At 40.4% G+C, this 17,590-nt stretch overlaps 1 protein-coding gene across 8 annotated transcripts in view; it reads left to right on the top strand.

Annotated features, from left to right (window-relative positions):
• The window catches only part of CREBBP (CREB binding protein), a 152,566-nt gene that overhangs the window by 75,966 nt on the left and 59,010 nt on the right, over positions 1 to 17,590 (top strand). For 6 of the 8 annotated variants that reach the window (XM_023755257.1, XM_014457303.2, XM_014457298.2 and 3 more), the window contains 2 exons: positions 10,981 to 11,221; positions 12,506 to 12,619. In XM_023755257.1, coding sequence (XP_023611025.1) covers positions 10,981 to 11,221; positions 12,506 to 12,619 — 355 coding nt within the window. The remainder of the gene's footprint in view (positions 1 to 10,980; positions 11,222 to 12,505; positions 12,620 to 17,590) is intronic. The other 2 variants (XM_023755260.1, XM_014457304.2) reach the window with 1 other exon arrangement.

The following is a 17,590-nucleotide window of genomic DNA, read 5'->3' on the forward strand; positions in this document are numbered from 1 at the left end:
GTAGTCTTGGTTGTAGGTTCTTGGTATTCAGCACTTTGAATATTTCTTGCCATTCCCTTCTGGCCTGCAAAGTTTCTGTTGAGAAATCAGCTGACAGTCGTATGGGTATTCCCTTGTAGGTAATTGAGTCTCTTTCTCTTGCTGCTTTTAAGATTCTCTCTTTGTCTTTTGCTCTTGGCATTTTAATTATGATATGTCTTGGTGTGGTCCTCTTTGGATTCCTTTTGTTTGGGGTTCTCTGCGCTTCTTGGACCTGTAAGTCCATTTCTTTCACCAGGTGGGGGAAGTTCTCTGCCATTATTTCTTCAAATAGGTTTTCAATATCTTGCTGTCTCTCATCTTCTGGCACTCCTATTATTCTGATGTTGGTACGCTTGTAGCTGTCCCAGAGGCTCCTTACACTATCTTCACACTTTCGGATTCTTTTTTCATTTTGCTTTTCCAATTGGGTGTTTTTTGTCGAATCTTTGGTTTGATTCTTATACTCGTCTGGTCTGCTATTGGGTATAATATTCTTTATTTCAGTCCGTGTATGCTTACTTTCTAATTTCTTTATCGTAGCATCGAGGGTCTCATTAGTTTTCGTGAGGCTCTGCACAAATTTATGGCAAGCCCTCAAAATTGCGATTTTTAGCTCCATATCCTCCATTTCTGTCATGTTTTTTTGTCTCCGCATCTTTTATGCTTTCTTGGTGCACCCCCTTGTGGTCTCTGTGTGCAGTCTTGTTCTAGCCAAGCCTTAATTGTTGTAGTTAACACTAGAGGGATTTGACCAGCAGACTGACTGGCTGTAGGATTCTGGGGAGGCGCTAGTCCTGCCCTTGCCTGAGGCGATCGGCAAATGTCTGTGCGCAGTGCCTGGGCGGGGCGGGCTCAACAGGGCAGGGGGAGGGAGCAGCTATGGCCGCTCTCAGTCCGTTCCCAAGGGCTCTGCCTCTCTGTCCCAGCAATCGCTGCAAACCTCGGAGGGGCCGTAGCCAGACAGTCCCGCTTCTCCCGTTTGAGTCTGGGTCCCTAGAGACTCGCCCGGATCTGTAGCCCAGAGTCTGAGACTCACTCCTGAGTGAAAACGACAACCGCGCCCTCAGCCACCAGCCCGCTTTGCGCGCGCACCCGCCGCACCACCGTACCTTTAAATTTTCCACACTGTGCCTCCTCTAAGCCTCGTAATGCTGTTGTTTTTCCTTCTAGTTGAAGAGTCCCTCCTCAGCCAGCCTTCCTGTGGTTCTGGGTGATGTCCGTTCCGTCTTTTAGTTGTATTTTTGAAATGGTTGTTCGAGGCAGCAAACTCCGGTGTTTACCTATGCCGCCATCTTGGTTTCTCCTTTAGTCTAAATTCTTATCAGTAGCTGTATAAAAGCCTTTCTACTGCTTAAACTCATCTCCTTTTGGCTGGGAAACGTAGCCTAAGCACAAAATATGTTATGTTACAATTATCAGGAAGCTATAAATTGAGAATATTTAATGAAGTCCTTTGATGTCAGACATAACCATAGGTATTACAAGTATTCAATAAAAGCCACTTAACTTTGTTTCCAATATGGGTTTCCATTAACTAACAATATCTTTACTAGAGTGTGATTAGTATTGTCCTTTTTTCAGTGAAACCTTCTAGGTCAGCGGTCGCCAACCTTTCAGACCTCGCGGACCACCAGTGGTCCGCAGACCACCGGTTGGCAACCGCTGTTCTGGGTGGAAGCATAAATTATCTCTAGAGACATTCAGCTCTTTCACTTCACGTAGAGACCCAGTAGGAAGATTCCTCTTGTCTAAACAAGTTGTGCCGTGTACCTTCAAGCACCTAACATCAGAACTTCTGCCTGCCTGTTAGATGCACATACTGGGGATGTATACCAGGCATTTCTGAGCAGTAAAGTGACTGTTAGAAGACCTTGGTAAGATAGTACATGTAATGGGTCTGGATGGGGACAGTCATAGCTACCAAAGTTATAAATGTAATGCTTTATTATATCTGAAGAGTCATTAACCATGGCAGTCTTTTCAAGGCCCTAATCACCCTAACTTTTACCTTTTCCATAATCATCTGAAATGGCCTTAAGGCACAAGTCACTAAAACCAATTTGTTACTCAAATGGTTAATTTACCAAGTTATCAAAAACTTAACTGTAGCCCTGGCCAATGTGGCACAGTTGGGCATTGTCCTGGGCACTGAAAGGATGTTGGTTCAATTCCGGTCAGGGGACATGCCCAGGTTTCGGGCTTGATCCCCAGTAGGGGGTGGGCAGGAGGCAGCCGATCCATGTTTTGCTTTCACATCAATATTTCTCTCTCTCCCTCTCCCTTTCCTCTCTCTCTAAAAATCGATGAAACTATTTTTTTTAAACCTTAACTGTAATAAATACTTTTGAGACTCTGTCTGTATATATTGACTAGAGTCCCGTGCATAAAATTTATGCACTTGGGGCGAGGGGGCGTCCCTCAGCCCAGCCTGTGCCCTTTTGCAGTCCGGGAGCCCTTGGGACATCCTCCAGCAGTTGGACATCCTTAGCGCTGACGTGGAGGTGGGAGAGGCTCCTGCCACCGCCGCTGCGCTCGCCAGCCATAAACCTGGCTCAGGGCTTCTGGCTGAGTGGCGCTCCCCCTGTGGGAGTGCACTGACCACCAGGGGGCAGCTCCTGCATTGAGTGTCTGCCCCCTGGTGGTCAGTGCATATCATAGTGACCGATCGTTCCACTGTTCAGTCGATTTGCATATTGGCCTTTTATTATATAGGATGGTATACAAGAAGAATATTTCTTAAAAGTTTTTAGTAAGTTGGTAATTCTTCTGAACTGGTTATTTGGTCAGTGGACCTGGTGCCTTTTAAGACCCCTTAATTCAGTTGAGACGTGGTGGTCTGATTGGCCATTGGAATTGATCCAGTACCTTCTACCTTATGGGGTTTCTTTGTGCAGTAGTAGGTAACCACTCACCCCTCCTTGACAGTCCAACTCTCCAGTTCAGAAGGAAGGATTTGGGGGCAGGGTAGAGAGTTGAGAGAGGGGGTTGTTTGTCCATTTATCAGTCCCCCTACCTTTGCCTTTTATCTCACCAATTGAGTTTTCTTTCTTGACTTAGCCATTTGTTTTCCACCGTAAGATCACAGTTCTGATTTGGAAGATTATTTAGAAATCATTTTGTTCCAACTTAAGGTAATTTTAAGTTATTTTCCTATTGAGTTTAAATCTTAAATTGTAAGGTAATCTTATTTTTTAAAAAATCAGTAAACACCAAGCAAAAAGAAAGCACAAGAAACATTATACCACCCGTCTAAATTAGTTGTTTCTTACCAGTTGATCTTCATCATCTCAAAGGTGATTATCACTTCTTCCCAGTTAGATAGCTGTGAACATTTAATGAGTATTTTCTTTATTTTATGACTGCAAAGCTTTTCATACCCAGCTGTTCTAGGGCCCTTCTTGGGGAATCAGAACAAGCAAATATTGCAGAGCAATCCCTGTCCCAACTGGTGTTCAGTTGGGTATCATTTTCTACTTTAACCGGAGGTTGGGGAGAAAGTAAGGTTTCCAGGTGGGCCAAAGAAAGGATGTCAGGAGAGTGTGGGTCTGTACCCCATCAGTGGCGTGGAATTGGGGCCAGGTTGTCCTGAAGGGCCATCTGTAGGGATCCCAGCCCGACGTGGATTTGGGGCAGTGGTTTGTGTGGCAAGAGGAAACACTTTCATCCCCCATTCGGTCTTGGTCAAGTTCTGCTTCTTACTGTTTGCACTGGAGTCCTTTGCAGACATTATAACCTAGTCTTATATACTTAATGGAAAATAACTTATTTTTCTAAGAAGAATGCCAGGATAAATTATTATACAGTATGTACTTCTGTGCACATCTGTGATTATGTCCTCAGGATGGAATAGAGGCCATATAGAATAATGGGGATGGTGTTGATTATACAAACCTGTGTAACAATAGCAATTCTAAAAAAAGTACACGTTAGAGCCTAGCAGGTGTGATTCAGTGGTTGAGCATCGACCCATGAATCAGGAGGTCACAATTCAAGTCCCGGTCAGGGCACATGCCTGGGATTGTGGTCTTGATCCCCAGCAGATCAGTGATTCTCATCACTGATGTTTCTATGTCTTTCCCTCTCCCTTTCTCTCTGAAATTAATAAAAACATTTTTTTAAAGCACATGTTAGATTCCTTTAAAAAATTATGGAAGACCACAGAAATATAAAAGATTTGCCTTTCATTTGATGGACATGGGGCAAATGATGGTTGAGCTGTGGTGACAAATGATACATGCAAAGAGTAGTGGCCAAATCTAGCGAAGATGGGATTGGGTGAGTGGGCTGTACCTCCACAGCCACTGGGTCAGTGTGCTTTGTGTTCACCTGCTGTTACTCATGGTTCAAAATGCTAGCATGTGGGGAGAGTCACATTTGAATCAATGTGACTTACTCGCCATGCTAGCCTTCTCTTTCCCTGATTAGGAATTACATGTGAGCTTATTGGAGTGTCAGAAATGCATATTGCATATATTGTAAGGCTTTGGATGGATATTACCTTCCAACAAAAGCCATGAACCAGATCACCAGCATTACAAGATGCTCCCGAGGTTGGGCTTTGATAGCAGAAGGTGGTGGTGTCTCATTACTTTGATTTATAATTTTTTAAATTATTGGTAAAAATTAAATTACTTATGTTTAAAGACATACATATTTCTTTTTTGAGTTGTCTAGCTCCTGTCCTTTGCCTGTTTTTCTGTTAGAGTCTCTTAGAACACTTTCATAAAGCAAGTTGATCCAGGCCTCTGTCAAGGTGGGTAGTAGAGAGGTTAAGGGTGGGGGCTCTACTGCTAGACTTCCTGCTCCATCACTGAGCATACCACCTGGACAAGGTGCACACCTCTGGGCCTCAGTTACTTCTCCTGTAAGGTGGTGCTGGTCCTGAGTTAGTTTCTCCCTTGGGGATTGGATATTAAATGAGCACTGAGCACAGAGTTCGGCACGAAGTACTTGAGAAATAAAGACTGGCCAAGAGGACAAAAAGAAATAATACCTGTATTATTAACTTGCTTTGTCTTGTGTGTTCATTATTTTTTTCCTAGTTTTTTTAGTTTTGTGTTTTGTTTTGTTGTTGATAGCCTTTACGCTTTGGTCCTGGAACAAAATGGAAGTTCTCCTGTAGTCTGTCCTCTTGCACTTCCTTTTATGGCATGGCCCAACACTGGATCAGAACCACCTGTGGGCCCTTTTCTTTAAATGTTTTGTCTTATCCTCACTGTAAAAGTATATGCATATTCATTTTGGAAAATCTGGGAAAAGTATAAAGCTAAAATTAGTAATGCATCCTCTATGGAACTTGAACAAGTAGAACTGCTTCTGGCTCCACCGTAGATTTTCCAGTTACAGTTTCTGGGAAGAAAGAATGGGGAATCTGCATTTGAAGAGGATTTTACTGGGAAGTGGTTAGGAGCCACTGCTTTATATTTTTTTTGATGAAGGTCTTTACCACCTTTGCATTACAAAATATTCCTCTTAATTACCTTCTAGTATCTTTACAATTTTATTTTTTATCTTTAAAACTTTATCATTTTCTACTGATTTTTTGGAATTATTTTTCCCCAAAAGCAGAATTTTTTTTAAATAGTAGATGTAAAACATTCAAACAATACATGATCCTGTCCAAAGATAACCACCAGATGATAGAGTTTTCTAAGAACAGATACAAACATATAAAGTTAATAAAGAAAAAGCTGACTTTATGGTACTATTCTGTAACTTTTTTTAGCTCAATATGTTAGAGACAGCTTTTCATGAAAGTATAATGGTCTAATATATTATTATGTTATTATAATAATCACTTTATTATTATCTCACAATTTTTTGTAGGTCAAGAATTTGGGCAGGCCTCAGCTGGGCCATTGTTTTGCTCCACATGGCTGTGACTGGGATCTTTGAGGTCCCCCTTATTTTTCATAACTGTGTATTATTTTATTAGGTCTGTTGCCATAATTTGTTTAATTAGTATACCTTTGAAAGGCATTTAGGAGTTTTCCAATTCTTGGTGATTTAATCAAGGCATGATGCCTGTCTTTGCACATACATTTTAGTGTACTAGTTTATAGTTGCCTCCCTAATAATAAATCATAGGAAGTGGAACTACTGGATCAAAAGAAATGCACATTTCTCTTTTTGATATATGTTGCTTTCCAAAGCCATACTAAATTGCATTATCACCAAAATGCCTGAGAATTACTATTTCTCTATATTATCATCAATATCAATTATTGAATTTTTATCTTGATCATATTCATAGGTAAAAAATGCCTTTTGTTTTAGTTTCAATTCTTTAATGATTTAAAGTTGGATAGAACTTTTTAAAGCAGCTTTTCTGAGATATATTTATATACAACTAGAGGCCCGATGCATGAAATTCGTGCAAGTGGCTTGACCCTCGTAGCCCGGAAAGGACTCTGGAAGGTCATTCAGCTGTTTGGTCTAATTAGCATATTATGCTTTTATTATTATAGATTTACGTTCCCCCCTTTAAAGTATACAGTTTAATGGTTTTGGGCAATCATCTTCACAGTCAATTTTAGAAAAGTTTCATCCCCAAAAAGAAACCTTGTAGTATTAACAGTTACTCCCCATTTCCCCTGATCCCTCAGCTAAAGGCAACCACTAATCTATTTCCTGCCCCTGTGCATTTATCTACTCTGGGCATTTTATAGAAATGGAATTACATAATTTGTACTCTTTTGTGGCTGGCTATTTTCACTTAGCACAAAGATTTTCAACCCTTTTCATCTCATGGCACACATAAACTAATTACTAAAATTCTGTGGCATACCAAAAAATACATTTTTGCCCATCTGACAAAAAAATAGGTATAATTTTGATTTGTTCACACTGGATGACTATTGTTGTGTTGGCTGGGTTTTTTTTGTTGTTTGTTTGTTTTGTTTGTTTGTTTGTTTGTTTGTTTGTTTGTTTTACAATTTAAGGGAAAAGAGGTTCGTGCTCCTGACTAAATAGTTAGTTAGGTGTTACTTTTTAAAAAATTTCTTGAGGCATATCAGTGTGCCTGCCGCGGCACAACAATTGAAAATCACTGAGTTACCATAATGTTTTCATAGTTTGTGTTGTATCATGTATTAACAGGCATTTGAGAAGTTTCTGCTTTTTTGGCTATTATGAATAATGCTGCTACAAACATTTGTGTACACGTTTTTGTTGGTTTTGTGTGTCCTTTTCAGGTACATCTCTAGGTACTGTGGACACAGCAGACAAACTCTGCCTTTTGTAACTTACTGGGGACAGACATCAAATAATAGCAAATATGTAGCAAAATGGCAGATACGTTTGGGGCTATGAAGAAGAATTCAGCACAGGAAGAGTATAGAGAATTGGGAGTCATAGTCTATAAGAAATACTGTATAAGTTTTCTACTGTTGCTTTAACAAATTACCACAACTTTAGTGGTTTAAAAGAACATATATTGATTATATTACAGTTCTGTAAATTAAAAGTCCTATACTCTATTTTAAAAATATATTTTTATTGATTTCAAGAGGAAGGGAGAGGGAGAAAGAGAAACATCAATGATGAGAGAGAATAATTGATCAGCTGCCTCCTGCATGCCCCTACTGGAGATTGAGCCTGCAACCTGGGTGTGTGCCCTGACCAGGAATCGAACTGTGACCTCTTGGTTCATAGGTATAAGTTCAACCAGTGAGCTTCATAGGCAAAGTCCTATACTCTTAAAATCAAGGCGTCACAGGCTCTAGGGAGAATCCTTTTCCAGATTCCAGAGGCTTCTTATTTTTCCTTGGCTTAGAGTTCTTTCCCTTCATCTATCTTCAAAGACAGCAACATCACATCTCTCTAATCCTTCATTTGTTGTCACATCTCTTTCTGACCCTGTGTACATGTTTTTGTGTAAACATATGTTTTCAGTTACTCCGGGTGTATACTTCGGAGGGTAATTGCTGGGTCATATGGTAACTCAAGGTGTAACCTTTTGATGAACTACCAGACTGTTTTCTAAAGTGGCTGCTCAATTTGACATTCCAGTAGTGGATGAGGGTTTCAGTTTTTTCACGTGTTCACCAAAACTTGTTACTGTCTTTCTTTTAATTCTAGCCATCCTGGTGGGTGCAAAGTGGTATCTCGTTGTGGTTCTGATTTGCATTTTCTTAATGGCTAATGGTGTTGAGTATCTAGTCGCATCTTTTGTCCATTTTTTAATTAGATTATTTGTCTTTTTATCATTGAGCTATATGAGTTCTTTGTATGTTTTAGATATAAGTTCCTTGTTACATCTATGATTTGCAAATATTTTCTCTCATTCTTTGGGTTGTCTTTCATTTTCTACATAGTGTCCTTTGAAGCATAGCAATTTTTAATTATTTTTAAATGTTTTTAAATTGATTTTTTTAGACAGAGAGGAAGGGAGAGGGGGCGAGAGAGAGAGAAAAAAAAAAAAACATCCACGTGAGAGTAAAACATCCATCGGCTGCTTCCTGCATGCCCCCAACTTGGAATCAAGCTCGAAACCCGGTCTTATGCCCTGATTGGGAATAGAACCAGCAACATGGGACGAGCCACACTGGCCAGGGCACAATTTTTAATTTTAATAAGGTTAATTTATTTTTGTTGTTTGGGCTTTTGGTGACATATCTGAGAATCCATTACCTATTCCAGGGTCATATGATTTACTCTTATGATGTTTTTCTAAGCGTTTTATACTTTTAGCTCTCACATTTAGGTCTTTTATTAATTTTGAATTAATTTTTGAGTTTGATGTGAAGAAGGATTTCATCTTCATTTTTTTACATGTGGATATCCAGTTGTCCTGTTTTTTTCATCACTATTAACTGTAAAAAACTATTCTCTCCATTGAGTTTTCTTGGCACTGAGATATAGGACAGTTTATATAATAAATGCTGCCACCTTTCTGGAAAACAATTTGGCAACATAACTTACAGGGTGGGGCAAAAGTAGGTTTGCAGTTCTTTGTATGGAAAATAATATAAGAATAAACTGCCCTGGCCAGGTGGCTCAGTTGGTTGGAGCCATTGTCTTATATACCAAAAAAGGTTGTGGATTCAGTTCCTCGTGAAGGCACATACCTACATTGCAGTTTTGCTCCCCTGTCAGGTGTGTACAGGAGGTAACCAATTGATGTTGCACTCTCTCACATCATTGTTTTTCTCTCTCTCTCCCTTCCTCTCTAAAATGAATAAAAGCATATCCTCAGGTGAGGGTTTAAAAAAAAAAAAAGAAGAAGAAGAAGAAACTCTGTTTTGTGTACTCAAAACTGTAAGTCTGCTTTTGCTCCACCCTGTATATAAGGAGCTTAAAGAATGGTCCTAACTTTGGGCTCAGTTTCCACTTTTCAAAAGTAACAATTTTTCTCTTTTTAAACCTTAATTTTGTGTCTTTTTAAGTTTTTTTACCCTCATTCTAAAAATATTCTTTATTTTTTTCTAATAATTTTATCTATCTTAACCTATTTTTACACACCCTAATTCATCTGGAATTTACTTTTGTATTTTCAGGTGACACTGGAATTGATGAACATGTTTCTTTTTCTAGATATATGTAAAGAAATCTGTAGTTTTGTAGTTTTGGTAGCTGGTAAGAGAGATTTGTCCCTTTATTCTTATTTTTTAAACAAAATTGCATAAAATTTATGCTCTACTTTTGGGGGTATTTACAACATCACAGTTTTGGTTCTGTGTTTTTATTTTATTTTTTAAATATATTTTATTGATTTTTTACAGAGAGGAAGGGAGAGGGATAGAGTTAGAAACATCGATGAGAGAGAAACATCGATCAGCTGCCTCCTGCACACCCCCTGCTGGAGATGTACCTGCAACTAAGGTACATGCCCTTGACCGGAATCGAACCTGGGACCTTCAGTCTGCAGGCCGACGCTCTATCCACTGAGCCAAACCAGTTAGGGCTGGTTCTGTGTTTTTAAAGGGAAGTTCTTGTCTAAGCACTTTTTGTCTATTCCCGGTCCCCACCTGGGCAATGAGGACTAAGCAGGGAAGTTTTTAGAGTCTAAGGATGCTTCTAACATGGATTTCAGGCCACTTAGAGTTCATACAACCCTTTCATCTCATTGAGCAACAATTTCAGATTCTTAATTTGAAAAGGCAGAGTAATGGTGTACTTTAAGGGGAGGCAGAGAGTGTTATAAAATCAAGTTGGGAGTGTTAGTGTCAGAATACTAGAGTTGTCTAAAGAATGTTGGTAGTTGCTAAGAATAAGAAAACTGCATAGCCCACCTTTTCCATTTTCTTTGCAGTTATGAGGTACAGTCAGTCTGGCTTGTTATTTTTTAAGGATGAAAGCAACTAAACTCTTATTTCTATATCTTTAACAGATTGTCAAATACTTTTTGAAAATATTGTCCTGATGTCTGAGTGGAATTTTAATGGAAGGAAAAGAATTTCATAAGCATTAGCAATTGTACTAGATGTCGTATTAAGGATAAGTTTGTATTATTCTTTTAGGACAGGTAATGAATACTGAAAGTATTGTCATTCTGGTCACAAGATAATGAAATCCAGAGGGTGGCTCTGATTCTTCTGCTGCATCAGATATTTTTCAATTAAGTTGAACCATATGAAATTGCCAATGTTTGGCTATTTTGGCCTACAAAAACAACAGTTTCATATGGTTTAACCTAAGATAGTAACACAGCTTTTCCTGCTCTTGTATATATTGTAGAGTGAGTTGGGTTTTGGTTACTACAGTTAAGAATAAGCAGCATTTTCTTGCTCTGAGACAGTCATACACAGTGAACTTTAATCAGCCTTGTTTCTCAGTTGGTTTATTTCTTTGCTTCTTTATCTTCCTTAAAGTCTTTGATGAAATAAAGAGAACCACACCAGCTGCTTTATCTCTGTGGCCAATATCCATCAACTTTAACATTAGTTTGAAAAATAATTAATGGACATGAGTTGGAACTCTAAAAGCTTATTAAATGTTTATTAATTTGTTTTATTTTAGTCTCAGATGCAAACATCAGTGGGAATTGTACCCACACAAGCAATTGCAACGGGCCCCACTGCAGATCCTGAAAAACGCAAACTGATACAGCAGCAGCTGGTTCTACTGCTTCACGCTCATAAATGTCAGAGACGAGAACAAGCAAACGGAGAGGTTCGGGCCTGCTCTCTCCCACATTGTCGAACCATGAAAAATGTTTTGAATCACATGACACACTGTCAGGCTGGGAAAGCCTGTCAAGGTAAGTGCCATTTTCTGAAATCCTACTGGCAAAGCTTAGGACGAAATTTGTCCTTGTTAGTAGCCAGCTCTCTTCTTATAAGGTTCTTGCAACCTATGTCTTTACACACCATCCAGTCAGATGCCACTGGAACACTTAATTGCTGAGGAGAAAGGTGATTTGGTTTAATAATAGTATTCTGTGACCTTCTACTGGATGAGGCTGTGCCCTGCATTTGTTCTTTACCTCCTTCCTCTGTCACAGAAAATATTTGTCACTTCTTAAACATAGTCTTCATTATAAATGTCTAGGGCACTGTTTTCTTTTGGGCAGTGTAGCACACACACATGCATGTACAAACCCTTTTCTCAATAATGTCTCTTGCAACTATGTCGTGTGTCAAGCCACTGCCTTGTTCCTCCATACTTTCGTCTTGAGGCTAATCAGGATACCAAGGAAGTTGTCCTGGGTGACTATCTGTGACCTGGGGAACTGTGTGCACCATATCATCTCTGCCACCTCCTCCCTCCCTGTCACTTACACACCATGTGCCTCCCTTCCCCCTCTTCTATGGCAGACCCCTTGATTCTATCAAAGAAAGTGTTTCTTACTACTATACTTTCCTCTAATCTTGATCCTCTTTCCTTTTCTCTCTTGTGCTCCTAAACCTTGGGGAGATGGTCCACCTGATCTCCCTCTCTCCCTTTATGACATTTGTGAGTCCCCAGCATAACCCTTAAACTGATGGAGAAGCCGAAGGAGGGTTATGCCAGACCTTTAGAAAGAAATCAGTGCTTTAATATGGAAGTGAAGGTAAAGACTGAGAATAACCAGGTTTAATTACCCTTTCAAGTACTTTGAAAAGTGCCCAGGGGGGCCCTTCAGAATCTCCGCAGACTTCTCATTTCTCTATTTGTATTTCTTCAACAAGAGTATTTAGATGGCTTCATCCTTAAACATACTATAACATTTTTATTTTAAATAGTGACCTTACAGAATTATTTATTCTACCTTTCATTCCAGTTGTTTAGTACTTCAGGTCAAATAGCTTTTGTTTTGTGGGCTGAACCTTAATCACCATCATTCATAACATTGCTTCAATGGGAAGTTTTTGTTTGCAATTCTCAACAGTCGCCTTACAAACTTCTTGGAAAACTGCCTGTTTGTAAGTTGAGGACTGCCTGTACTGTGTTATGGTTACCTTATTACCATTTTCTTATGGAACCTGGCATTATAATTTAGGTGTATTTGAAAGTGTGACGATTTGGATAGAAAAATAACATCTCGTTGTTTTTCTGGTCATAGTTGCCCATTGTGCATCTTCACGACAAATCATCTCTCATTGGAAGAACTGCACACGACATGACTGTCCTGTTTGCCTCCCTTTGAAAAATGCCAGTGACAAGCGAAACCAACAAAGTAAGTGAGCATTGGGGGTAGAGAAGCTTGGAGATGAGAAAATGAGCTATTTCTGAAGAGGATACAGAAACATAGGTAGGAAGCAGGGCAGAAATTATTAACCACAAAGTATAGTAGTGAGTGGAGACATACAGTGACAAAGGATGAAGCAAGCTTAGTGAGTAGACAGAGTCTCATTGTGCTCAGTGGATGTGGTTGTTTTAGAATTTAATTCTCTGCCACTTCCACCCCCCTGTACCAGAATTGGCAGGAATGGGAAAGGATTATCACCAGAGTGACCTACTCTTCCTATTTCTTGAAAGATACTCAGTATCTGAGGATTTGAATGTCGTGTCACTAATTGCAGTGACTTTGGGGGTGGAGCAGGGAAAATTGAAGGACACTTCTTTTGGAATTGGAAACCTCTTACCCCAAAGTCATAGATAAGTCAGTCAGGTCAGGTCAGTATAGAATCCCACATGTAGACATTTGAGAGGTTTCCATCCCCCATGGAGCTGCAGCTCCCAGTCCTATTAGCATAACGTACAATTTATTCAGCACAGATTGAGAGTCTCTGCCCCAGACTGGCTGCATTCTGATCATTTCCATTGCTTTGTTGTCTTTGGAGTCATCTGTGTAGCCTTTCGCTGATTGACTGTTTAAGCAGTGATCCCAGTTCAGGAGGCTTGTGTGGGACTCCCAGGGGTTCCCTATAGCCATCAGAGCAGTGAAAAGATGAGCATCTCTTCCCAGTTTCAAGTCCTTTCCTGTCATTTTAGAGGTAAAACAGTGGTCTTGGGTGTGTCCCTCAGTTTGGACAGATAAGACGTGCTTTTCAATATCATGTTACCTCTTTGGCTGGAGCTTCTCCCTGTGACTTTGAGCACAGCACAGTCTTTCTAGTCCTCCATCTTGTCTGTGCCATCTTGCCACCCTCCCTTGTTTGTGGTTACATGTTCATTCCTCTCATTCTTGATCATCTTCCTCAAGACCCCACTGCTACCTGGAGAATGTGCTGCTTTTCTTTCTAGTTTGCGAGTGGTACAGGGAAAGGTGGAAAAGCTCATGTTCCTAAGTGTCAGGGAGTGGAGCACCGGTGATAACCCAGGTGCTTTTCCTTAAGTCCAGCTCACCCCCTCCTGAGAGGATGTCTATGAGCTGACTCTGCTCAGCAGTGTCCATGTCACATAGGAGAGACATCCAGGGGTCATAGGCCCGTTATTCTCCTTCCCTCCCTAGAGAAGGAGTCATACTAAGTTTCCTTTCAAAGTCACTTCCCAAAATGAGTTAAATTAATTTTTGATTGATCAAAATTTTAATTAATAAAAATTTCCAGGACATCTTTCATATAAATTGAAAGTCTAGGAATCTGGGTATTCTAGAACAAAATGTTTGGGACAATAGTTCTAGTAGAATACAGTCTGTTTTTCCGCTAAGTTAGTATAAAACCATTTTTTAAACTAGTATATTTTGATGGTTACAATTTCTTGTGTTTTAGGATGCATTTCAGTAATAGGCTTTTTTAAGTGCTAAAATATTCATTTGAGTTTATAGTTGTACAGTATTAATTCTATGAATCCTATATAATAAAAGCCTAATATGCTAAGTGTCTGGTCCTCCTGTCAGCCATTCAACCAATCAAATGTAATATGCTAATGTTATGCTAAGGCCACTCAACCGCTTGCCATGACGTGCACTGACCACCAGGGGCAGACAGTCGACCGGTCGACCAGTTGCTATGACATGCACTGACCACCAGGGGGCAGACGCTCCAACTGGTAGGTTAGCTTGCTGCTAGGGTCCGGCCTATTGGGACTGAGCAAGACTTGCCGGACACACCCTAGAACCCTCCTGTGGCCCCTTCCCAGCTGGCCAATCCCCGGTTCTTCCCCAGCCCCAATCATGCACCAGTGGGGTCCCTCGGCCTGGCCTGCGCTCTCTCGCAATTTAGGCTGAGGGCCCATCCCCGTCGTCGTCCCCCCCCTCCCCCCCAGTGCATGAATTTCATGCACTGGGCCTCTAGTAATGAGACAAGATTTCATTCTGAACTTTTAATTTGGGGTGTGGCTTTTCTGGGACCTTTTGTTTTTAGTATGTATCACCATGACAATTGTAAACTTTTGTGATTTCTCTTTTTAAGAAACATGAATGTGGTTTTTGTCTTAAAAAAAAAAGAAATGTATGTGGTTTTTTGTGGGGTTTTTTTTTAAACATCCTTATAACTCTCTGGCTGTTGTGACAATTTATCTGGTGCGTGCCCTCTGAAGTGGTAAACCACAGTGTTTCTACTAGTCATAATGTAAGGTGTTACCAGGGTGATTTTATTATAGTCATGGTAATATTTAGATTATTTTTGTACAAAGTTTTAGTAATTTTTCGTGAAAGAAATTAAAGCTCCTATTTAAAAAATTATTAAATGCTTCTCAAATTAGGTTTCAACTTTGAGTGTATTCTTTTGGCTCTAACAATAGTTGTGTGAGTATAGAAGAGTTTGATATGATGAGTGAGCAAGTTTCAACGATACCTTTTCTGTAAATGTTTGTTGGTATTTTTCAATTCTTCTAAAGAAAATTGTGCTTAAACGTATGAACACTTGGTTTAGGCAGTAGAGAAGAAATTCGGATTCATCCTTCTAGTACAGTGGTTCTCAACCTTGGCTGCACATTAGAATCACCTGGGAATCTTTTTAAAATCCTGATTTCTGGGCCTCATCCTCCGGAAATTTTCTTTGTTACTAATGTTGTGGCCCCACCCCATAACAAGAAACAGAATTTCCAGAGGATGACGCCCAGAAATCAGGATTTTAAAAAGATTCCCAGGTGATTCTAATGTGCAGCCAAGGTTGAGAACCACTGTTCTAGTACCTTAAAGTCAGTTCCAGAGTCAGAATATCTACATTAAAAATGATGTGACAGTGGTATTACTCAAAGGAACAAGGTAGAGAGAAGTCACTAGTATGGCAATCCTTGAGAGAAGACCGGAATTTGCTGGAGGGTAAGGCTTAATGGAGCCCAATTTCAATAAAGTAACAATAAAATATTCTAAACAGCATGGATAGTGTCAGCAGAGTTGACATGTCTGTAAGGGCAGGATCTGACAGGACTCAGAGGTTCCTGTGCAAACAAGGTAATTCAGGGAGAGAGGGACTATTCGTTCTGAGGTGGTGAGGACCCCTGGGGCTATCTCTGATCCAGCTGTGCCCGCACGTGGAGCATGTGCCCTATGCCACCAAGGCTGTGTGCTTTTTAGGCAGGGTTTCCCACAGATGCTTACCTTACCTGGTACACACATTTTTACCATCTTACTTCTCTCACTGATGTCTCTATGAACCTACCAGAAAAACCTGTGGAGCTAACCTGAGGTGGTTTGAAATGAATCTCAGACCATTGGTTACCTTTTTGGCTTATGTGGTTGAGATTTTGATTTTTCAGTTTTCTAGAGATTCTATAATCACTGATCTCATGCTATCTATCCCCTACAGAGATAATCAGAATTTATTGAATAATTAGGACTTTCCAAGGAGTATATCTAATATGAGTCCTGGCATCTGACTCTCATTAATTCTAGTTCATAGGGTGGCATGGAGGACTGGAGCTGTGTGGACACATGACCAAATTCCCTATTAGAACTCATCTTGCCTCATCAGTGAAGTTTTTTTTCTACTCCAAGTGTAGTCCTCAGACCAGGAACATGGGCACTCCCAGGTGGCTTGTTAGAAATATAGACGTTGGGCCCTAGCCGGTGTGGTTTAGTTGGTTGAGTGTCGTCCGGCACACTGAAAGGTTGCTGGTTCGACTCCCAGGTTGTAGGTTCTATCCCTGGTGCGTGTGGGGGGCAACTGGCTCTCACGTTGTTGTTTTTCTCTCTCTCTTCCTCTTCCTCTCTCTCTCTAAAATCAATTTTTTAAAAAAGATTTTTAAAAGAAATGCAGACATTAGAGCCTCATACCAGGCTCTCTATATTAGTATCGGCATTTTAACAAATTGCCATGTTATTGGTATGCACATGAGTGGCTGAGATGCTCTTCTTTGAATGCCTTGAAGGGGCCGTGTATCTGTCCTGGAACTGTTGAGGAGATTTGAGTCATTCTCTGGGGGAAACCAACTCAGAGACCCACAAGGACTGTCAAATGGATGCTATAGGGTCAGCCCCAGAGTCAAACTGAACCCATTTACTCATGCAGCATGAGCCCATTGACAGAATGTCAACCAGCAGTCCTCTAGTCTGTTGCTTGAATACCTCCACTGGCTCTCTCCCTAGCCTGGCTGTTCTAATTTTAGGCAACTCTGATTGTTTTAAACACCTTCCTTCATGATACTGTGTCCAACTCTACCTCCTTAAAACTTCTACTCATGAAGAGTAGCCTCTTAGGTGCTCAGTAAGTGTTTGTTGAACAGGCTCTTGTTCCACCTGAGAGGTCTCAGAGATTCTCAGACACTTCTTTTGACAGACTGTGGTTGGCATGGGAAGCAGAGGAGGCAGTAGAACTTAAATGTCTATAGGGACAGAGTGGGGGGCTTGTTTGTCCCTGATTTACCTGGTAAGTACCAGTCAATCATTGGTGATGTGTTTGATCAGAACCGTGTTGTCCTTGCTCTTCTGAGTAACATAGTGTTTCCCGCTCCTGAGTCGTTTGGCTTCTAAAAAAAAAATTGTTGGAAGGTTTGTGCATTCTTTTTTTATTGTTTGTTTGTTTGTGCATTCTTGCTCAATGGTGGATTGATGGGAGGCCTGGCAACTGGGCTAGGATGTTCCCTTTTATCCTGTCCTGTGTACAAGAAGATGCTGAAAAGGAAGGCAGGCCTAGCACGCATGGTACCTGCAAAGCATTTTGTGGGAGCAACTCTGCAGAGATGTGTATACAGGCCTGAGTAACTTCCAGTACAACTTTTTCAGTAGAAATCTTAGTGGTGACTAGATAGTAAGTAGTTGCTTTGCCTGCTTAATGGTATGTGTCCCACCACTCTGACAAAGCTTTGGAATTTAATGTGT

This window comes from Myotis lucifugus, unplaced genomic scaffold (assembly GCF_000147115.1).
Source record: "Myotis lucifugus unplaced genomic scaffold, Myoluc2.0 scaffold_72, whole genome shotgun sequence".
Classification (NCBI taxonomy): domain Eukaryota; kingdom Metazoa; phylum Chordata; class Mammalia; order Chiroptera; family Vespertilionidae; genus Myotis; species Myotis lucifugus.